The sequence below is a fragment of the Hibiscus syriacus genome, unplaced genomic scaffold (assembly GCF_006381635.1).
Source record: "Hibiscus syriacus cultivar Baekdansim isolate YM2019G1 unplaced genomic scaffold, ASM638163v2 tig00109972_pilon, whole genome shotgun sequence".
Classification (NCBI taxonomy): Eukaryota; Viridiplantae; Streptophyta; class Magnoliopsida; order Malvales; family Malvaceae; genus Hibiscus; species Hibiscus syriacus.
In genome coordinates, this window is record NW_024062543.1 from 2,843,926 (window position 1) to 2,867,442 (window position 23,517).

A 23,517-nucleotide genomic window follows, 5' to 3' on the forward strand; every position below is an offset into this window, starting at 1 on the left:
TTCGATTTTTGAGCCCTCTAACCTAACGGCTTTGGTGCCGCTGAATGTTCTAAAGAGAAAAATCTCGGTCCTCACTCTCAATCAAGCAGGTGTAATCTAGTGTCTTCGTCAACAAGCTTCTCTCAGTCAACAGTAAAAACCAGATTCCACAAACAGCGGCTCTAGCTACCTTTCCCCTTTGCTTTTCGCCCAAGGTAAATTTGTACTGTAGTTTGATCATTTGAAGGTAAAATTATGAATATAAGATTATAGTTTTAATTCTCTACATTTTGATATAATTTACCTCTTATTATTAATATACTATGGTTTGAATATTATTCAAGCATATAAATAAATAACGTTAAGTCAACAGGTAAATCTAATAATAGGTGACCAAAACATAAATAAGAGAGTGAATGGATGTCAAAATAGATAATTGAGTAAATTATATCAATCATCACTGAATTTTACTTTTTCTTCTATTTCACTCACTATACTTTAAATATGTTCAATTTTCTCATTGAATTTAACATAAGTACATTTTTTGTCATTCTTCGTTAAATATTTAACGGCATTTAAATAATGTTGTTTTAGAAAAACAAAATTTTTACCAAGACGACCTCGTGTTACATCTATATAACAACTCATTTATAACAATATTTTGTGAGAAAACAACTGAGTGACAAAAAATGTAATTATGTTAAATTCAATGAGGAAATTGAACGGATTTAAAGTACAGTGAATGAAATAGGAGAGAGAGTAAAGTTCAGTGATGATTGGTGTAATTTAATCTAAAAATATGTTAAAATTAAATGTAATGCTAATATATACAGATTTAATTATATATAACTATTATTTAAATCTCTTGTCACGTGACATTTCACCAACCAATTTGTTTTAAATAGCCCCTTGTATTGCCTCTTCGTCTCACCGCTAAATCTCACTCTAAAATCCTCAGCTTAGCTCTAAGCTCTTCGATCTCAGTTCTCCTGCTTTCTTCGTTGTTATCGCCAATGGGTAATTTACTTCATTTCCATTTCGTTTTGTTAATTCATTATTTATCAATTACTCGGTACGATATTTCTGTTAATCGTTCGTTTGACTCGATTTGAGCAGCTTCAGAGAAGAAGATCAAGATCGGGATTAACGGTAATCATCGGATCTAGTTATGTTACTTCGGTTTTAGAAGCATTTAAACTTTTTTCACGAGGTTTTGATATTTCTTTGGTTTGATGCTTAGGATTTGGAAGAATCGGACGCTTGGTTGCTAGAGTAGCTCTTCAGAGGAACGATGTTGAACTCGTTGCCGTTAATGATCCCTTCATCACCACTGATTACATGGTAACACCTGATTTAATCGAGTGGTTAACTTAAAAGATCAAAAAAGCTGTGATTTAAACACTATAATTGAGATTTTGTTTTTTTTTAATTTACTCGATGGGAAAAATGCAGACATACATGTTCAAATACGACAGCGTTCACGGTCAATGGAAGCACCATGATGTTAAGGTCAAAGACTCTAAAACCCTTCTCTTCGGTGAAAATCCTGTCACCGTATTCGGAATCAGGTAAAAATAATGGACACACGTCACAAAATAAGGGGGGGGGGAACTCATTTCTAAGCTTGCTTTTGGTTATATTTTTAAGGGTTTTAAAAATTGCATGTCATGATTTAGAAATCCCGAGGAGATTCCATGGGCCGAGGCCGGAGCTGAGTTTGTTGTTGAGTCAACGGGAGTGTTCACCGACAAGGACAAGGCTGCTGCTCACTTGAAGGTTCCTTGAAAAAAATATTGGGTTTTTGTTATTTGTTCTTGATAAATAGATGGAAGCTTGAATGGTATATTGTTTGTTTTCAGGGAGGCGCAAAGAAGGTTGTGATTTCTGCTCCAAGCAAAGATGCCCCTATGTTCGTTGTCGGTGTGAACGAAAACGAATACAAGCCGGAGCTTGACATTGTTTCCAATGCAAGCTGCACTACCAATTGCCTTGCTCCCCTTGCCAAGGTTATCCATGACCGATTTGGTATTGTTGAGGGTCTCATGACCACTGTTCATTCCATCACTGGTAGCTTACTTTACCCTGTTTTTAATGACTTTTTTAATGGCTTGATGCTGGTTTTTACTAGAAATTCTTTGGGTTTCAGCCACACAAAAGACAGTTGATGGTCCGTCGATGAAGGACTGGAGAGGTGGTAGAGCTGCTTCCTTCAACATCATTCCCAGTAGTACTGGTGCTGCCAAGGTACTTGTTCGGTCTGATTCAGCTCTTAATCTTTAAATTATCCGACCACTGACCAGATCTGTTAAATATATGCTAGTTTAACTGATCTTTAATATATGCATTCCCTGATATTGTGTATAAATAGGCTGTTGGAAAGGTTCTCCCTGCCCTCAATGGTAAATTGACTGGAATGGCTTTCCGAGTTCCTACAGTTGATGTATCAGTTGTTGATCTCACTGTTCGGCTTGAGAAATCTGCATCTTATGACGAGATCAAAGCCGCAATCAAGTAAGTTCCGTAGTAATCTCTCCTGAGGACTGAATCACTGTCTTCATGCTATTATATGTCGATTTCTGACCCGCTGTTCAAATATTCAGGGAGGAGTCGGAGGGTAAGCTCAAGGGAATTCTTGGTTATATTGAAGAAGACATCGTCTCCACAGACTTTGTTGGTGACAGCAGGCAAGTCGAGGCGATATATCCTGTTGTATTTATGTCATAGGACTGGCATGTGTGAACAATAAGCTTATGTTTGATCTTGTTCCGTGCCCAGGTCGAGCATATTCGATGCCAAGGCTGGTATTGCTCTAAGCAAGAACTTCGTGAAACTCGTCAGCTGGTATGACAATGAATGGGGTTACAGGTAATGAAAGGCTGAGCCATTTTTCTCTCTCTCTCTCTTCGTTTGAAACCTATGGCCTTTTGAATTGCGGGTTATGGTGAACATGACAACCCCCTCTCATGTTTTGTTTTGCAGTTCTCGAGTGATCGACTTGATTGTTCACATGGCATCTACCCAAGCTTAAATACGATCGATCATGTCTGGGGGTGTTTTGAAGCTGCAAATAAACCTGAGATTTTACCTTCTTGGATGTTTCCATTTCTGCGTTTTTGAATTTGAAATCAATGTTTCAATGGCTTTGGCTCCTTCTTCGATATATTGAAGATGTAGTATAGAACCGAATGGTCAATGAAATTTCTGTTGTTGCTTTTTGTTTTCAGCATTTGCCCACTCTGCCATTTGAATTCCTATTTATTTAGAGAATTTATTTTATTCCCTAAAACCATTGTCATTATCCCGCCGATAATCCATCATCATCAATCCTCAATCCTCAATTCTCAATTCAGCTCTGTTCATCATCCATTGATGACTAGTTTTACCCTCAGCTATAACTCATAACCTCATTAGTACCCAACATTCAACTCAAACCCCAGAAACCAATAAGAGAAAATCAATAAACAACTCAAACCCCAAAAAAATGAATGAACAATAAGAGAATATCAATAAACAATCAAACCCCAAAAAAATGAATGAACAATAAGAGAATATCAATAAACAACTCAAACCCGAGAAACCAATAAACAATAAGAGATGTTATGCTCTGTCATCATGAAGACATTACTCTTTGCTTAAGGTTTGACTTGGTCAATCTGGTTTATGTTTAGAAGGGTTTATGATAAACACTTTTTTACCAAAATATCACCTGTACCACCAATAATTACCTCCATACCAGTCAGGCACCCTCACCCTAATATTATTGATCTAACGTCTTTTATGACATGGTGGTAATAAAGCGCGGATCGCCATCCGCGCCTTCAAGATGTTCTGTCCGAGCTGGCGTCACGTAAGACGATCTGCACCTTCGCGGGTTCTGTTTGGGTTCTGTTTGAGCTGGCGCCACATAAGGAAAGACGCGCATGGCGATTCGCGCTTTCGCGAGATTTCTGACACATACGGAAGGCGCGGATCATAATCTGCATCTTCTATTATACACGTTGAATTATTGATACTCCATAATTACCCGAGCCTGAAAGCTCGAGTTTTAAACCCGCCATCTCTCCTATAAATAAGAACCTCTCTTAATGCAAACATTACCAAACTAAAATTACTTGTTTATTCTCGTTTCTATCAATTCCTTCTATCAAGTAGATTTTGTTATTATTTTTATAAGATAAAATTATTTTTTATTATATTATATTATTTTATATTTAATTATTTGAACAAAATTTATTTTACTAATTATTTTGTATAATTTTTGACGATTGTAAAATTAAAAAACGGGATAATACCTCGACACATTTTACCGATACGGCAACAATATAAAATTATTTATTTAAATTATTGTGATTTTTTTTAATTTTTTAATTAGTTTATATTTTAATTTATATATTATTTATTTAATTAGATGTATTTCAACTATTTTTTTACAGATATAAGACTATTAGTCTTTAAAACTCTCAAAATGACACGTATTTTAATTATTATTTACTATGATGGAGAAATTTGAGAAGATGAAACCGATGTTGTCTTCTCATCAAATTATTTTGTCATAATATCCGTCAAGAGAAACATCACTGTTGGAGTTGATAACTAAAATTCTAAGGAAGTAATAAAACTAAAAAAAGAGAGAAATTAAGGAACAAATGACCCATTCAGCAGGCAAAACTTTCGAGATAATGTTCTGGAAAAAATTAATTCACGAGATAAAGCATTCCCAAGATTAATTGCTCAAATAAGGTGAAATCAACAGTGTTGGCCGTAGGTCGCCATGCCTTCCGGGCGACCTACTAGGTCGCCATGTCTTCCCGGCGAGCTACAAGAGATTGCATGTGCCATGCACGTCCCAACACGCTGGGCATCCGAGGCCATCCGACCGAGGCCATCCGAACGAGCTATGCGAGGGCATCCGAGGGCAACCGAGCGAGCTATGCGAGGGAATCCGAGGGAAGCCGAGAGAGGGTAGGTCGCCCGGAGTGCATGGCGACCTACAAGGTTGCCCGGAGGGCATTGCGACCTATGTGTTGGGACGTGCATGTGCCATGCAACACGTTCATTCTCTCTGTTTGAGCAAGGGTAGGTCGCCCGGAGTGCATGGCGACCTACGGCCAACACCGTGGATTTTACCCTATTTGAGCAATTAATCTTGGGAGTGCATTAGCTCGTGAATTAATTTCTTTCAGAACATTATCTCGAAAGTTTTGCCCATTCAGCATGAAAAAGTTGTTATTTTTAAAAAAAGTATGAAATCAAAAACCATCTTTGGATAATCGTTAAATGTCCTTCATCTTTGATGTCTTAAATCCAAAGACCAAGAATTTGTGTACCTGTTGTGATCCATCTTCTCGCACACATCCACTGCAAAAACTGCAGAACCGTACATGGCACCCAATTTCCAAAGCTGATTCATAAGGGGGAAATTTCCAGTCCAAGTTAGAAGATGCAAGAACAGCAAAAAACGTTAAAACAAAACTATTAGAGCTTGTATATTAGAAACCAACCAGAAATTAGCATTGCCAACAAGTTGGTGTGTTGATTGCATTGAATATACCATCAACTGTTATACTAATATTTCTTGACATCAGAGTAGAAACAGACGAGTACTTCATAACGATATTGTTTTTCTTATTAAAAACTATAGAAACAGAAATTTGGCAAATAAAAGATCAGGCAAATCAAAAGGAATATTGTCGATGCCATCACCTTCTGAGCATATACTTATTTTCTCATCTAAACAAACCATAATGCATATTTTCACACAAATAACTCATAGCTTCATAAGATAATTTGGAAAGGAAGCACATAACTAATATCTTAACCTAACCATTTATGATAATTCCAACCTTAAGATCCTGCAAGGGATTCGATAGCTCAATGCTATTTGCCACAGTCGGAGGCGGGAGTGGGTCACGTGGAGGAGTGACGGAAACATATGATCCGTCGGAGTCTGAATCGCAATCCATGTGTGTCAATTGAGTAACGGCGACAGAGTAGAGGCGGTGAATGGCTGAGATGCGGAGAGTTCAGTCGCTTTACGGTTTTTAGCACTAAATATTTGCTGCCTAGCGATGTTTACTAAATGTCTGAATTACCCTTGAACTTAGGCATTTCTGAATCTTTGTTTCAATGGTTCAGATTAGATTGTTTTAAAATCGAACGATTGAAAGAAAACGAAATCGGATAAAACCGCTAACGGTCATCTTATGCATGTTTACAGCTTTGCCCCGTTGCCGCCTTTCTCAAATTAATTCCTATTAGAATTAGTAGGGCCGTAAACGAACCGAACGCACACGAACGGAGGTATGTCTATGTTCGTTCATTTAAATAAACGAACAATTTTTTTTATTCATGTTCGTTAATTAAAGAATATAGCTTGTTCATATTCATTCATGTTCGTTCATTTAAATGATAAACGAACGTAAACGAACGCAAACGAACAAATATAAACGAACTTAATAAATGAACATAAACAAATACAATAAACGAACATAAACGAATAACACAAACACAAAAAACAAACTTATTCGAACACAACAAATGAATGTAAAAAAAAAGTAAACAACAAGAATAACAACTTAAAATTCATTAATATAACCTGCAACTTTAGAGTTAATTTGTTCGAATACGAAAAAAAACATACATAAATCATAAATAAGCTATATGAACATAATAAAGTCTTAAAGTTAATTTGTTCAACAAAACAATCTTCTTGAAATCCAAACAACTTCAAAAATCTTCGTAACATATTCAACTTGCCTTCAGTTCGAACATAAATGAACATAAATGAACGAACATATAATCGAACGTTCACAAAAGTAAATGAACGAACGAGCACTATGTTCGTATTCGTTCATTTAATTAAACGAACGCAAAATCTTGTTCATGTTCGTTCATTTAATAAATAAACGAACATAAACGAACTTCTCGCCGCACGGTTCATGAACGGTTCGCTGAACGTTTAGTTCATTTACAACCCTAAGAATTAGTAGCCCTAAGAATTAGTCGCCCTGCTTGTCGTTCATAATTCAAAATCCCTTTACTTTTAACTCAAGAAAGCTTTTTTTCTACTTGCCCATACTCCATCGGAAAAACAAAACAAAAGCTTGATTTGTTCTACCTTCTGGGTTGCAAATTAGAAAAAAAAGAATCTATGCTTCTGAGTTGCAAATTAGAAGAAACGAATCTGTGCTTCTGAGTTGCAATTACACAGAAGAGAAATATGGTTGAACTACTAAGCCGCGATGATTTTATGTACGTTGATCCCAATGGAGATCGCTTTGAATGGTTGCTTCAAATAGCCAAATTTGAGGAAGATAAACTGCAGGAAAACCATGATGATGTCCATTCCAAGGGTTTCGAGTACAATGCACGGCTACACGAGTCTCTTTGCGGGAAAGAAAACATGGGGTTCGACAACAATGCTGGGAAGAAACCGAAACGCAAGTTGAAAGAAGAAGACGGTGATGGGGAATGGGGAAGTGGACTGAAAGCCAAGTTGAAGAGAAGCAAGAAACAAAAATCTTAATCCTCAATCCCAACACCCGACATGCCGGACAGATTCAAACTGCGCATACTTGAAAACATGAATGGTTCGGGTTTGATTCTAGTAATTCAAAAGACCCTCTTTTCTTCCGACGTTAACCATACCGCCAGCCGCTTCTCCGTACCCTTCTCGCAAGTCAGAAGTCACGACTTTCTCACGAAAACAGAGGCTGATGACTTGGCTCACAAAAAACCAATGCAAGTGTGCTTCTTGGATCCATCGATGAAGAAAAGTACAATGACTTTTAACAGGTGGTGGAAGATGAGGAAGAACTCCCTCTACGTGATGATCGAATCGTGGAACTCAGTAGTGGAGAGCAACAAACAGAAGAAGGGTGAGATTGTGCAACTTTGGTCTTTACGGGTGAATTCAAACTTATGCTTCGCATTAGTTAGAGTCTAAGATCCAACACCAGAAGTTGAGGTTAACAAGAACAATGCACATGTGTTTTAGGTTTTGGATTTACAAGTATTTTGCTTTTCAATAATGGACAATCGTTATTTCTTTTTCTATAACCAAGAATGTTTGATCATCTCAGTTACTGTAATTTTTCAGATTACAAGAATATTCTTTTGTCGCATCTTAAACTGAAGTTCTTCAATATATGAGAACATTGTTGAAATTGTCGCGTCCGATAAGATTGTGCAACTCAGGTCTTTCCAGATGATTCAAAGTTAAGCTTCGTACTTCAACATAATAAGATTCACGTTAACAAGTATATGTGCAGGCTTCTCTTATTTTTTTTCTTTCTTTCCAAAATCAAGAATGTTTGGTTATTTTAACTATTGTAGTTATCAGATGTGTCTGCCAAATTAAATGGAGGTCTACTGCCTTGCATCAATCCCAATAAATAAGCCTTAAGGAAGTGTTATATTAAAGAGAACGAACGTGATACTTTTTTTCTAATCAATTCAATATCATTTGCAAACACTTACGATATGGTATGAGGACGTGTATGAATGTCACAGTTAGTTGAACAATCAGTCCACATGTGTAGTATAATGGAGCTTGCAGCTTCACTCGATACCAATAATCATTTCAAAATAGAACAATTTGAAGGTTAGCGTTCGTACACTAAGAATAATACGTTCTTACACACACACACACAGAGTTTTAGTCCATAATGAGCAATTGCAACATGACTAGATTTCGTGCCATTCACGGTAAAGCTGCTGTTCCCTTGTCCGTGCGCAGAAGGTTGAGAAAAGGATTGTCGAAGATCCCTTTCCACCAGCGCTTTAACGCATTTATCTCGAAACACTTTGCATACTCTCCGTAGCTCGACATCAATAGTGTCGGCTGTGAACCTCACCCCATTTTGTTGCATCCCAATGCTAGGATGAATGGTTTGCCCTCGGAGACACATGTTGACCACGAGCACCTTTGGTACTGCTTGCTGCTTGGGTTTTTGGAACGGAAATCGCCGCTCTGAACTCTGCCGTTAAAAAGGTTTTTGCATCAGAAACATGGGTTCTGGAATCTATGCTATGAAGTAGGGTATGCCAAATGAAGCAGCTGCTACTGAGCAGAAGAGAAGTACTACAATTAGTGAGGTTGAATCATTAGGATTCGATATACATTCGAAGGAGCAGTTTGATCGGCTTGGTGCATTATGAGACGGTATCTCCGGAAACCAAATGGAAGAACGATATTCCGCTGTTAGAGAGGCCCTGTCATTGGGAAAGGAAGAGGATGCGAGGACATATAAACCCTGCATCCACACAAGCAAAATGACTAGCAGTTTCTAAGAGCATAACGTTAAATGGCATTCAATCGATAATTGTATGTTTATATTTCCATCGAACATCTGTCTAGATCAAAGAACATATAATGTTAAATGAGACATTAACTCGAAACATTTTGACCCCAAACATTTTTTCAGCTTTGACTGCCTTGTTTTCTCCCATCAAGGCAGCAGCTTGGAGCAATACAGGCCATAAAAGGAGGAGAAAATAAGCATACATTTTACTGAAATCAAAAACCATCTTTGGATAATTGTTAAATGTCCTTTATCTTTGATGCCTTAAACCCAAAGACCAGGAATTTGTGTACCTGTTGTGATCCATCTTCTCACACGCATCCACTGCAAAAACTGCAGAACCGTACATGGCATCCAATTTCCATAGCTGATTCATAAGGGGGAAATTTCCAGTCCAAGTTAGAAGATGCAAGAACAGAAGAAAATGCTAAAAGAAAACTATTAGAGCTTGTATATTAGAAATCAACCAGAAATTAGCATTGCCAACAAGTTGGAGTGTTGATTGCATTGAAAATATCATCAAGTTGGAGTACTTCATAACTTAGAGGTGGAAAAAGGCTGCTTTATATCCAGATTGTTTTTCTTATTAAAAAACTATAGAAACAGAAATTTGGCATACAAAAAACCAGGCAAATCAAAAGGAAGCACATTTTCTCATCTAAACAAGCCATAATGCATATTTTCACACAAATAACTCATGGCTTCATAAGATAATCTAGAAAGGAAGCACATAAACTAATGTCTTAACCTAGCCATTTATGATAACTCCAACCTTAAGATCCTGCAAGTGATTCGATAGCTCAATGCTATTTGCCGCAGTCGGAGGCGGGGGTGGGTCCCGCCTATTAGTATTGGGCTTTTGATGGGCATTTTTGTTAGTATATTTATTTTAAGATTAGCCTCTTTTAACATTGAAACCGACTCGAGCATCTAACTGTGATCTTAAGCATGTTCACTTCTTTGCCGCCTTTCTCTGCCTGCCTTTTTACCGTTAATGAACTTTAATTCCTACTAGAACTAGTAAGCCTCAAAACGCACCCTGCCCGACGTTCATAATTCAAAAACAAAATTACTTTTCTCTCAAGAAAGAAAATTCCCCTTACTTTTAACTCAAGAAAGTTTTTTTTTCTTCTATTTATACACCGACTCCATTGGAAAAACAAAACAAAAGCTTGTTTTGTTCTAACTTCTGAGTTGCAATTAGAAGAAAAGAATTTGTTCTTCTGAGTTGCAATTACAAAGAAAAGAGAATGGTGGAACTACTGAGCCGTGATGATTTTAACCACATTGATCCCAATGGAGATCCTTTTGAATGGTTGATTCAAATAGCCAAATTTGAGAGAGAGAAACTGCAGGAAAACCATGATCATGGCCATTCCAATGGTTTTGAGTGCAATGCACAGCTGCCTGAGTCTCTTTGCAGGAAAGAAAACATGGGGTTCGACAACAATGCTGGTAAGAAACCGAAACGTAAGTTGAAAGAAGAAGATGGTGATGGAGAATGGGGAAGTGGACTGAATCTGAAACCCAAGTTGAAGAGAATCAAGAAACAGAAACCCCAATCCTCAATCCCAACACCCGACATGCCGGACAGATACAAACGGCACATACTAGAAGACATGGGTGGTTCGGGTTTGGTTCTAGTGATTGAGAAGACCCTCTTTTACTCCGACGTTAATCACACCGCCAGCCGCTTCTCCGTACCCTTCTTGCAGGTCAAAAGTCACGACTTTCTCACAAAAACAGAGGCCGATGATTTGGCTCACAAGAAACCAATGCAAGTAAGCTTCTTGGATCCATCAATGGAGAAAACTACAATGACTTTTAATAAGTGGAATATGGGGAAAAGCTCACTCTACGTGATGACCGAATCGTGGAACTCGGTAGTGGAGACCAACAAACTCAAGAAGGATGAGACTGTGCAACTCTGGTCTTTCCGGGTGAATTCAGAGCTTTGCTTCGCGTTAGTCAGAGTCTAAGATCCAACACCAGAAGATTGAAGTTAACAAGGACAATGCACATGTGTTCCAAGTTTTGAATTTACTAGTATTTTGCTCTTCAATCATGGACATTCGTTATTTCTTTTTCTATAACCAAGAGTGTTTCGTTATTTCAGTTGCCGTAAATTTTCAGATTACAAGAATGTTCTTTTGTCGCTTCTTAAACTGAAATTCTTCGATATATCAGACCATTGTTGAAACTGAAAATCCCTATACCTGTAATGAATGATAACACACTCGAGAGGAACATGGTGCCGCTGGGAATGACGTTTAAAGAAGAATGTTTTGATATTTAACATGATACATTAAATTTAATCATTTTCTCAAAATAATGTGAACACTTAACTCTTAGAAGACTTAATGTATCCCATGTATTTGCTATCATCTTTGTCATTTTATTTGATTTGTTGTGTCATGCACGATGTAGTGAAGCAAAAAGAGTCGAGGGATTGTCGGTGTTTAGATTGTTAAGATTGAGATAAACGACAATGAGTATATGGGTTTAGGTTTTGATAAGCTATATGTGTCGGCTGACGACGACGACACTAATAGTTTTATCAATGATGATGGTTAGTGTTAAGATTAAAGAAGAAATATTTTGGGAGATTTAAGATTTTATTTTTTATTTGAAGAGTGCAAAACATAATAAAAATTTTAAATTTCACGAATCAAATTAGAAATTAATTATTTTAATAACATATTCCGTCACTAATGATTGAACTAATGAAAGTTAACAACTCAATAATTAAATCAACGATTAAAATGTAACGAACTAACAAAATAAGTTATTGAAATGTTATTTTTTTTTAAATTGATAACCAAAATAAGATAGACAAAAAACATTATCCAAGAAAATGGCGTGGGCCTCTTGGGTCTCTAAAAGCTTTAAAATGATTTTTTTGGCCCAATATCCCAGTCGAGTAAAAAATTTAGGATTTTGGGCCTACTCAAATTTTATTTGGCAAACTACGACATTTGTTACAGTCAGCCTGGAACTCATCACCTTGAGATGATGAGTTCCCACATATAATATTCTTTAATGGTCCCCACATAGTGGACCCCATGTGGACCATTATTTAATTGGAATTATAACGAGTCGTCACGTCGAGGTGACGAATCTATTAATTTTATAAAAAAATTTAAAAAAATAAAATTTATAAAATAAAAAATCGATGGAACTCATCACCTCGACGTGACGAGTTCCTTTGAATTCAAAAAAAAAGTAGTCGTTGTTGAACGGACGAGGGGCAGTCTACGAAATACAAAGTAATTAAATAAATGTAAAAAATAAATTTTTACATGAAAATTACAAAGTAAAAATCAATTTATCTATGTCTTCTAAGTTCTTGACGATGCCGTGGAGTGGTCGAATGATAGTGTCGCGGGGCTCGTCGAGTACGTTGGGGTCATAAACTTGATCATCGTCGTCGCCGTCTTCTTGCCGAGGAGGTGTACCCAACTCACTCTGCGATCCACCTTCGAAAGACAGTGATGAATTTATGACATTTGACGCTATCATCGTTGTAACTGCTTAAACTTGGCTATATGGTCACTCTCACCCGCAACTGCATGTTCTGTTAAATATGCTTTAGTGTACTGCGATGCATCACATGAACCTCCAACCTAATTCAGTCGAGTCTCGGCTGAAGTATGAAATGGAGGATTAAAACCGAAACTAGCCTGAGATGCGTAATAGTACTCTTCAGTCGCATATGTTGAAGCTCGTGTGGCCTGATGATGTTGCCATTCTGCCGTGTAATACCCCAAATTTTGGCTATTGACCAAAATATAAGATTTAAAGTTTGGTGGTTAAAGTATCAACTTTATAAAAGTTTAGGGACCACAAATATAATTTTAAAAAGTTATATATCTTATCCCATAAATGAACAGTTTGACCTAAAACAAGAATTTTTGTGGTAATCATATTTTCGGTACGGTATTTATATAAAAAACTATAAAGCGATGAAGTTCGATATAGAAATCGGATAATCGGATCGAACCGGAATTCTACGAAAATTTGAAAGATGCTAGATAAGTGTTGAAAATATTATTTCCATAATTTAGATCAAATAAATTTAGCACAGGTCAGTGTAATTTTTCATATTTGGGCCTAACAATGGAAAATTAGTGACTAAAATGTAAAATTGAAAAATTGCATGGCCAAAGTAGAAAATAAAAGTCAAATTGATTCATTTTGACTAAGGAATATTTTAATAGAAGATAATACCATGACATATGATAATTATCATAATTCATTAATGACAAAATTGTAAACAAGAATTAAATGAATTTTAAATTTATTTATATTATTAAGCCATGTGTATTATGTTAATTAAGTTGAAAAATTCAAGCAAAAAATTGTCAACTTCAAGCTCCCAACCGTGGGTTCCATAGTAGGTAAGAAAAAAAAATTAGGGTTTGTTGATTTTTGAGGATTTGATGAAAGATTATCATGTTTTTTATGTTGGAGATTAATTCTAAGGCTTGTGTAATGATTAAAATTAGGGTTAATTATTTCAAATACCATTAACCTTTAAACGTTGACTTGTTTATACCACTAACGTTTCAATTTTACCAATTTTAGCTCTAACGTTTACTTTTAAGTGCAATTATATCACTCCGCCGTTAATGATTTAACGGCACGATAAGATGGCAGCTCCGTGCCGTGACGTTGATGACATGAATGCCTCATCAAAACGACGTTGTTTTGAGACAACTATTTTGATGCTCAATAAACATAAAATGATAACGTTTTGCTTGAAAAAATTATTGAAATATTGTAGTTAAAGGGATTTGAACCCGAGACACATAAAAATTGTTCTAAATGGTCAACTGCTTGACTACCATAAATCCGGTCCTGCACCATCTCCAAACGTTTCAAATAAAATTCCAACTCCAAAATCTGCAGCTTTCTCCACCTTTCGTCCGTCGGTTCTGCATTACCCCCACCGCCACCGAAATTCAAACTTCCCTCAAAACTCAACGGCATTGCATTCATAGCCAACTGACTAATCCCTCTTCCTCCATATCCCCCTCCTCCCACCTCCCATTACACTATCTAATAGCTCCTTGAACATTGGTGTTAAACAACTCCTCAGTCTCCTCTACGACCCCCACCTCCACATTAACTCCTCCTCCACCACCACCACTGCCACCACTAAATCCTTCTATATTACCATTATCATTATCATTATTAGTCCTAACATTATAGTTACTATTGGTAATCAGAGTTCCATCGTTTAAAACTCCTTTCTCCACCATTTTCACTCCTTTATTTCTAACCCTTTTCTTAATGGCGTTGATTTCGGTGTAATTTTTTTTTTTCTCTTGACTATCGTCTATTAAACTAGTTTTATTATTGTTATTTTCATCATTATCTAAAACATTATCTTCTACTTTGCCAACAATATTACTACAGATCCTACTGAAAATTTCAAAAGTAGCTTGATCATGAGGGGTATTGAAGGAAAATTCTTTACCAGCTGAATTGATCTTACTCATCACGGTCCTATATTTCTTCTTCAATCTAAGAAGCTTCTCCGCTAATTGATTCTTGTTGAAGTCCAGCTAGAGTTTCGATTTTGACTTGATAGTAAAACAAAGCCGTATCAAGATGATGATGGTGGTGTGAAAAAGCAACACTTGAGTTCATTCTCAACGTTGAGTAACCAAGAAACCATGATTCCATGTTCTGCTATGAACGAGGATGATGAGTTGTCTTGTTTGGAACAAAAATTTCTTCCGGAAACAAAGATTTTTAAAAATTTGTTAGAAAAATTAACAAAAAACTTAAGGTATCTTAGCGGTTAAGCATTTAGAACAATTTTCATGGGTCTTGGGTTCAAATCCCCTTAACTATAATATTCTAATAATTTTTTTCCAAGTAAAAGGACGTCGTTTTGTGTTTATTGAGCATCAAAATAGTTGTGTCAAAACGACGTCGTTTTGGTGAGGCATCCACGTCAGCAACGTCGCGGCTCGAAGCTGTCATGTCATCGTGTCGTTAAATCATTAACGACGGAGTGGTGTAATTGCACTTAAAAGCAAACGTTAGTGTTAAAATTGACAAAATTAAAACGTTAGTGGTATAAACGAGTAAACGCTTAAAGGTTAATGGTATTTGAAGTAATTAACCCTTAAAATTATGTGTAAAGCCTTGTATTGAATTCGACCAAACTAGGGTTTTAAGGGATGAATGTATTTTGATTTATTTTGATGTTGTGATGGTTAGAATATCATGATTTTGATGTAAGAAAGTTGAATTCATACTTGAAATTGAATGTAAATCAAGCCCTAAAGGACTTATAGTATTCGACCATAGGGGAATAATTTGGGGAAAAGTGTTGAAAAATTTCCTATAGTTTAGAATTAATATTAGAAGTGTTCTTCATTATACAGAAGCTAAAAGAACAGTAAATATTAAATATCAAAATTAGTATATATAAAGTTAAAAAGATTCAAAAAATAAAAATAAAAATAGCGTATGGCATACCATGAATCAATCGACGATGTCGATCATCATCCGTATGTCTCGTGCATCAGCACCCACCAACTTCGTCTCCATTATTTTATGACGCTTTATCTAAAATATTTAAAAATAAAAAAATTATTATAAACAAATAAATAAATAAATAAAATTTTTTAGATTAAAAATAGGTTAAATAAATGAAGTTAAACAATTACCTTGCAGCCAACTAAAACTCGACCGGGGTGTCTGTAATCGAGGTAAAAAAGGGCAAGCAATACAAGGCCCATGACTGTAACAGTAATAGACATCTTGCTACATAGGCTTTTCGACCACGCTGGACAGTTGCAGCCTTGCAAAGCTCCTATTAAAGAAAGGTCAAAATCGCTGAGCCCCAACTGGTATTCCGATACATAGTGAAGTTGTCCAAATATCGTAGATACTGGGTGTGCGCCAAATTACTAGATTTATCCGGTAATAATATCCCTCCGATCAGTTGGAGAAGAAATGTTCGAGACGCAAAAACAACCTCATTCTCGGTAGACTCGTCCATGACTTAGAATTCGGACTTCAACCACGTTATCATTACCCGATAGCCCCTTATGCAATCGGATGGTTGTCATCTTCCTAAGACTTGGTAAACCAACGTCGCGGGGTCGTAAATGTTTTTGTTCATCACAGGGGCTCTATTCACCGAAACACCGAGTTGGTAAGCAACTTCTTCCAGAGTAATCTTCGCTTCACCACTCGGGAAGTAAAACGTGTGTTTCTAGAGACGCCAACGTTCGATTAAAGCCTCGATTAACGTTGGGTACACCTTGAAGCCACGTAAAAATATGACCGGAAATAGATTGGATTAATGCATATATACCTTTATTCATTGATGCGGCTCTCTGGTTATCACCCCCTACTCCGAATACTCCATTCGTCATTCGACCCATGTTGGATTGAAGAAACATGGATGTTATCCAGACGCAACATATATTCTCGGGTTGTCATTTTTTGAGATTTTCGCACAACGTATTTTTTTAATTTTTTTTAGATTCAGATTTGGTGAAATATCAAACCCAAACCCTTATTTATAGTCTTACCCCAAACAACTAGTTTTTCAAAATAACCGGTCGGAACTCGTCATCTCGAGGTGACGAATTCTATCGACTTTTTTGATTTTATAAATTTTATTTTTAAAATTTAAAATATATATTTTAATAGACTCGTCACCTCGACGAAATAAGTTATTATAACCCCAATTAAATAATAGTCCACGTGAAACCCACTACTCGAGAACCATTAAAAATAATATTCGAGAGAACTCGTCACCTCGAGATGACGAGTTTTAGGCATACTATAACAAATATCGTAGTTTGCTAAATAAAATTTGGCTAGGCCCAATACCCTAAATTTTTTACCCGCCTCGGGTATTGGGCAAAAAAACCCTTTAAAATCCGGGTCTAAAACGGGTACTTAAAAAGTAAAAACCCAATTCTAAGTATTTAAAAAAAAACCCTAGAATCATACCGTAGATATGTTGCTCTATCTTCTCCGTTCTTTCACTTATTCTTCTTTTAAGCGGCAGAAGTAGCTTAGGCAGCCAGTTTAGCAGCCATGGTTCTCATTCTTCTTCATTTATATATATTTTTTTATATTTTTTTGAGACGATTGAACACTAAAATCGATTTTATTTTGATTTTTCTTTTCAGGTGAAGTATTCGAAGGAGCCAGATAATCCCACCAAGTGTAAAGCTCCGTTTCCTCTCTTTCGTTGGGATTTTTACTTTAAATTTATGCCCTTTTTTCGTTGGAAACTGATCATGCGTTGTGTTGTTATTGTGCAGCCTGCAAGGCAAGGGGCTCTGATCTCAGGGTTCATTTTAAGGTATTTTAACGTTATTTTGATATAATATGATCTGAACTTTTGATAAAATTATCGGTATAGATAGATTAGCTTGTTGCTTAGGGATCTCTCTTTTTATATACGGTTGAAGATCAAATGAACCAAGTGATACTAATGAATGATTATTGTTGCCATAGCTAATAATTAGATTATATAAGCAGCTGCAGAACGTCTCTGTTTTGTTTCCTGATTGCTTGAGGGAGGATCTTTAGTGATTTTGATGAACTTATTAGGATGAATTGTTTGTGCTTTTTTATTCTTTCTGGCTTACTATTTGGATTCGTGAGTGATGCTATCGTACAATTCAGGAAAATTAATTGCATTGTTATTGGGTGAACCTCTGGATCTTCTTGGTAACTGAGGGTTCAGTAAATGATATCGCATTTTGTATTACTTTGCAAAGATGTTAGTGTTTGATTAGCAATGTACGGGAATTCGTTCAATTGTTTTTTCGGGGAGCCTTGATCTATTCTATTCTAGTGGGTATTTTTTATGGCTTATATTTTCTGGTGATCATCACCATGTTTCGTATCCATTTTTTGCTGTATAGAACACAAGGGAGACTGCATTTGCCATCAGGAAGTTGCCTTTAGGTAAGGCTAAGAGGTATTTGGAGGATGTTATGGCTCACAAACAGGCCATACCTTTTCGACGCTTTTGTGGTGGTGTCTGACGTACAGCTCAGGCAAAGAACAGGCATTCTAATGGACAAGGTCGCTGGCCTGTAAAATCTGCCAAGTTCATTCTAGATTTGCTGAAGAATGCAGAGAGTAATGCTGAGGTATGCCTACTCCCGTCGTTTTGGTTGGAACTCAATTCTATTGATTTCTGCTCATAATAAACCCCAAAATTAATTTTTCAGGTTAAGGGCTTGGATGTCGATGCACTCTATGTTTCTCACATCCAGGTTAACCAGGCTCAGAAACAAAGGCGTCGTACTTACCGTGCGCATGGAAGAATCAATCGTATGTCTTAGAACCATGCACTTATCGTTCTTTACGGTCTATTCTCTCTATATCTTTATAAGGCTGTTCTTTTTGCCAGCTTACATGTCTTCTCCTTGCCACATCGAGTTAATTTTGTCTGAGAAAGAGGAGCCTGTCCAGAAAGAGGTAATTTAAAGCTGAACTTAAATCTACTTACGAATGAAAATTGTGCTGCTATTGTATTTTCGGTTGAAAATATGTTCGTCTTCTTCCAGCCCGAGACTCAATTGGCAGCTAGCAAGTCTAAGAAGTCCCAAGCCTCTGCGTAGGTGGTGCTTCTTCTTGAGTTATTGTTTAGGATGTTTTTCGAAGCTATGTTTAGTCAAATCTTATCTGAGTTTCCTCTTGGAGATTTTTGGTTTAATCTATGTTTTTATACGTTTCTTTAACTCCTTGGCATGAATCTAAGTTGGTTGCTTATACCTGAAGAGTGGTGGATCGAGTCTTTTGATGGGGAGCAACTCATTTGACACCCTCTTTTGACGAGGCCCGTTGAATGGCGCGGCCGAGTGACTAAAATGATGTGGTTTAAAAAAACAAAATTTTCAACAAACCGATGTCATTTTGAATTTATATAACTGTTCATTTAATGCCGTTAATTATTTAATGATCGAATAACCAAAAAACTCAATGTATTAAGTTCAGTGAATAAATTGAAAATTAAAAAATTTACAGTACAATGAGTGAAATATGAGAGAAAAGTAGAATTACCTAATTTGTAAAATACCCTTAATTTTTAAAGGTCCATTTAAAAAAACCAATTAATGTAATTACTGATAATATTAAAATTTTATTATATTATTATACTAATTATTTAACAATTATATTCCTCTTAGAATCTTTTGAGTGGATGATTGAATACACGTATCGATCCTAAATTTTTGGTTCGTGACATAAAAGAATATAAGAAGATTTGATTTAATTGACCTTGGGTGATGATTTTGTAACTAATAATCAACGATCAATTTGTTACTTTAAAAACTTCAGTGATATAAATTAAATTTACTTAAACATTAGTGATTAAATGTGTAGTTTACCCTTTTATTTATCTAAGTGATTTATTCAATGTTTTAGTGGGATGTTTTTATAACTTAATTTAGATGATCGATTCATACTTAAAAATAATCCTTTCCATAAATATGTAATTCATACCATTAATAAAAGACATTGAAGGAACATTAATAAGAGGCTTTATTACTAGTAAATAAAAGTATAAAACAGCTTTCAGTTGCACATAGTTTTGAGCAGTTGATCCAACGGCCATTGTATCCATCATCGCTTTGGATCGTGTGGTCATGAGATATCGTCAGTTCACCATATGTTAAAACCTGGACTTGAATTTCTCACGTACAGTGCACTTCCTTTCTTGTTGCTCGACTTTCAGTTTCAAGCATCCTCTCTCGGTCTTCGCTTCTCGATTTCGCTTTCAGGTAAATTTCTTTTCTGTTTTAAGTTTTGCAGTTTCCAAGTGATTCGACTCTCTTTTCATTCTTTCTTTCTTTTCCCCCCGAAAGACTTATGATTTGTATGATTTGCTCGTGGATCGAATTATGTTGAAAATGAAAGAGGAGGAGCATTCACGCTTCGAAGGCGAGGATGATTTTAGGTTTAATTACTCTGAAATCTAACGAAGCCCTAATGTTTACCCTCCACTATTTGATGCTCAAATTTCGATCTCTCTTCTTTTGTTTCCCCCCTTCTGATCTCGATTCATTTTCATGAGCTTTAGACTTCTCTATTCGTTTGTTTTTTTTTTCTTGCCAACCAAACAACATTTAAGGTTTTGATTTGTCGATCTTCGCTCGCTAGACACAATCAAAGATCTCTAGGTTTCAACGAAGAAAACTTGAAGGAGAACCATTTTGGGGATCGAGATCCATGTTTTTTCTGTTTATATGATGCCTGCAGTAATGGTGAAGTAGGAAACAAAATTAGCCAAGAGCAATGTCTTTTTAGTTATAGTCTAGTTTTGGTATTTGTTATCGTTAATTGGTGTTGAATTGTATTAATAGATGGATTGGCAAGGGCAAAAGCTAGCAGAGCAGATCATGCAGGTACTGCTATCGGTGTTTGCAGTGGTTTCATTCGTTGCTGGTTATGTGCTGGGATCGTTTCAGATGATGATGCTCGTATATGCCGTTGGCGTGACCCTCACAGCCTTGATTACTGTTCCGAATTGGCCTTTCTTCAACCGCCATCCGCTCAATTGGTTGGATCCCAGTGAGGCCGAGAAGCAACCCAAGCCTCAGGTAGCTGTGAGTTCGAAGAAGAAAAGCACCAAGAAGTAGGGTCATTTTGATTTCGTCTTCGGTTGCTAGGAAGCTGAAGGGATATCTTTTTTTTTTTTTGCTTTTATTTACATCAATGGGTACTGTAGTCCGCTAGGTTACTTGAAAACAATTAGAGGGGAACCCCTTCTTCCTTTGCCTCTACTATGTTGCTATTAAACAATTGAAGAGAATTTTCATTTTCATTTGCATATCTATTTCATCTTGATGCCTCTAAGATGTTTACATTATTGCTTTGCTATCAAATGCCAGAAAGCCTTTGTTTGGTTGGCTGCAGGAAAATCGAAGATTTAAAGCTTGAGGCTAGCATCAAGCTGGCAGATGAAGTTTACATTGTCTTTCATGGAAAAAAGGTTAGGAACCTTATCATTTACACGTAAAAGAGCAATGATTTTCCTACCGGTTTTCATTCTCTATTGCTCTTACAATTGGGTCATTTTCTAAGTCCAAGCTATCGTCATCATCAAGTTCGTCTAGTTCATTTAATATAGACTGGTTAATCCTTTTCCGTGATTGCCTCCTATGTTTCTTTGGTTCCAGTCGGGGTTCAGCTCGCTGAATGCCCATATCTCCAACCTTGTACCTGCAAATAGGGTTCAAAATTTCAGAATGATGTTGCAACTGTTTACAAGTTAGCTACTGATATAACTTGAATCATATCTACGACGAGAAGTGTGGGAAAATACCAAAATTGAGGCATTGTATAGAAACGTAGACTTTAAAATATTGTGGATCTAAGCTTTTCTCACTAGAATATTATTTCAGAAGTCAGAACTGTAAGAACAGCTGCAAGTATGAACAGGGTACCAAAGATATGAAAATCACTGGCGAAATGTGAAAATGATCCCCCTTTAGCCTATAGCCTATAGATTATATAGGACCGTATGAAGAGGGATTTTCTTATAAGGCAATTAACATTTTAAGTGATGCATATCATAGTTTACGTACCTAAAATCACCCTCTCTTTTGCTCCCAAACATCCTCAACTGAAATTCCTCTCTGATTCTGATCTCATCAAGAAGTTGGAAATAGTAAGGATATCTTTCCCAATCCCCTTTAAAAATGCACCCCGGTTCACCAATATGTAGGCAGTTGTTGAATGAGCATTTCGCAGGTTCCATGTCTCTTAGCATTTTCCGGATCTGAAAATGAGAATAAAAACAAAGATTATCGGATGGAACAAACTAGAGTCGAATCCATATTAGAAGTTGCTGTAGTGTACACATAGGGTAAGATGTGTACTACATTACAGTCAGCAAGCAGACAACCTCAGGGAAAGCTTGTGCAAGAGAGTGCTTTGTCGTTTTCAACAAACTAGGTTGGTTAAACCCAGGGTGTATCGGCGAGAAAACCCCCTCCTGACAGCGGAAGCAAAGAAACATGTCGAGTAGTATGCTTTCCTCTACCACTTCTTGTTGAAACCTCCCCAACCCTCTGATCTTCAAACCAGTTACTGCCCAAAATCTAAAGGAAACAAATGCTTCTTAAGGAATTGAATTATACATGACTTGCCATTCTTAATACAAAGAAAAATGAAGAGAGAGGTCTTGAAGAATTTGGAAAACAAACCCACGGGATCAAACCAGTTGTCTCCTTCAAGGGCGTCGGACGAACGGTGATTACTTCTCAGAATATTGATAAGGCTTGATTTCCCAACCCCACTCGGACCGACAATTACAGTTGTTCAATCCCTCAAGTAAAAAACCAGAGAATCAAGGCCATTTTTTGTCTCAGCACTGCAGAAAAGTGGTTCATAACCCCAGCTTCTCAACCTTTTCTTCCATGCCTCAAGAGTCTGCAAATACATTTCATAATTTCAACAAGTAATTTGCAATGAGATCATAGTCAATTAGCAACAGTACACTCAATCCACGGCCATAAGAGAGCATCAAGGTTCGGATTCGAACCTCTTCATCGACGAGTTCCGTTTTGTTCAAAGCAAGCGTGAGGCGATTCCATCAAATCAATGGACCCGACCACCACCTTGTCTCCTACCAGAACCCTCCTCTTTATCTTCTTCAAAACGTCCCTCACCACGCACAGCAACTCCACGCCGACTTTAGGATCTACTCCATCGGAGCTGCTCCGTTCCGGTTGGACGATTACGCGCCTGAAGTTGGTTTGGGAGGCGGCGACGGTGCCGATAGCTTGGGACTCGGAAAGGGGAGGGGTTTTGTTACTAGAAAGCGCGGGGGCGAGGGAGGAGAAATCTTTCAAGACGTGTTTGGCTTTGAGGAGATTCTTGTTCGGCGGCGTTCTTCTGGATGCGTTTTGTTGTCTGGGATCAGAAGGGGACTGTTTGGCGGCCTGTTTGGCGGCGAGGATAGAGAGGCGGCGATTGGGGTATAAGTGGCGGAGGAAAACGGTGGTTACGGTTGGTGATCGGTAACGGAACAGAGAAAACGAAGTAATCGGCATCCTGATCAGTAGAGAAAATGATCGGTCGTTGAATTCAATTCATCAAAATTGAGAGAGAGACAATGTTGTGGACTGAGTGGAATTTTATCCATTTCCCTTGTAGCAAGGAATTGCCTAGCCCTATCTTCGCCTTTTTTTTCTTTTCTTTCTGGTACAAACAGTTCGCTGTTATTTATTTATTTATT

The 23,517-nt window shown here is 36.9% G+C and overlaps 3 protein-coding genes and 4 pseudogenes across 3 annotated transcripts; 5 read left to right on the forward strand and 2 right to left on the reverse strand.

Moving 5' to 3' along the window:
* The first annotated feature begins 877 nt into the window (after window positions 1–877).
* LOC120211558 (glyceraldehyde-3-phosphate dehydrogenase, cytosolic) lies at window positions 878–3,202 on the forward strand. The gene is made up of 11 exons (XM_039210066.1): window positions 878–996; window positions 1,096–1,128; window positions 1,220–1,320; window positions 1,432–1,547; window positions 1,656–1,755; window positions 1,839–2,046; window positions 2,126–2,223; window positions 2,348–2,490; window positions 2,580–2,663; window positions 2,755–2,844; window positions 2,959–3,202. Exons 1-11 carry the CDS (start codon window positions 993–995, stop codon window positions 3,005–3,007), a joined length of 1,026 nt encoding a protein of 341 aa, XP_039065997.1. The 5' UTR covers window positions 878–992; the 3' UTR covers window positions 3,008–3,202.
* A 7,329-nt stretch (window positions 3,203–10,531) lies between these two features.
* LOC120211359 (putative B3 domain-containing protein At2g27410) lies at window positions 10,532–11,260 on the forward strand. The gene has a single exon (XM_039209907.1). The coding sequence runs from the start codon at window positions 10,532–10,534 to the stop codon at window positions 11,258–11,260; it is 729 nt and encodes a 242-aa protein (XP_039065838.1).
* Window positions 11,261–12,587: 1,327 nt separating this feature from the next.
* On the reverse strand, window positions 12,588–14,969 carry LOC120211360 (annotated as a pseudogene).
* Window positions 14,970–17,269: 2,300 nt separating this feature from the next.
* LOC120211252 lies at window positions 17,270–18,988 on the forward strand (annotated as a pseudogene).
* On the forward strand, window positions 17,909–18,026 carry LOC120211577 (annotated as a pseudogene).
* Window positions 18,989–19,950: 962 nt separating the features above from the next.
* LOC120211560 (probable signal peptidase complex subunit 1) lies at window positions 19,951–21,184 on the forward strand. Its single transcript, XM_039210067.1, has 2 exons — window positions 19,951–20,056; window positions 20,639–21,184. Exon 2 carries the CDS (start codon window positions 20,639–20,641, stop codon window positions 20,912–20,914), a length of 276 nt encoding a protein of 91 aa, XP_039065998.1. The 5' UTR covers window positions 19,951–20,056; the 3' UTR covers window positions 20,915–21,184.
* LOC120211559 lies at window positions 21,136–23,455 on the reverse strand (annotated as a pseudogene).
* Window positions 23,456–23,517: the final 62 nt, after the last annotated feature.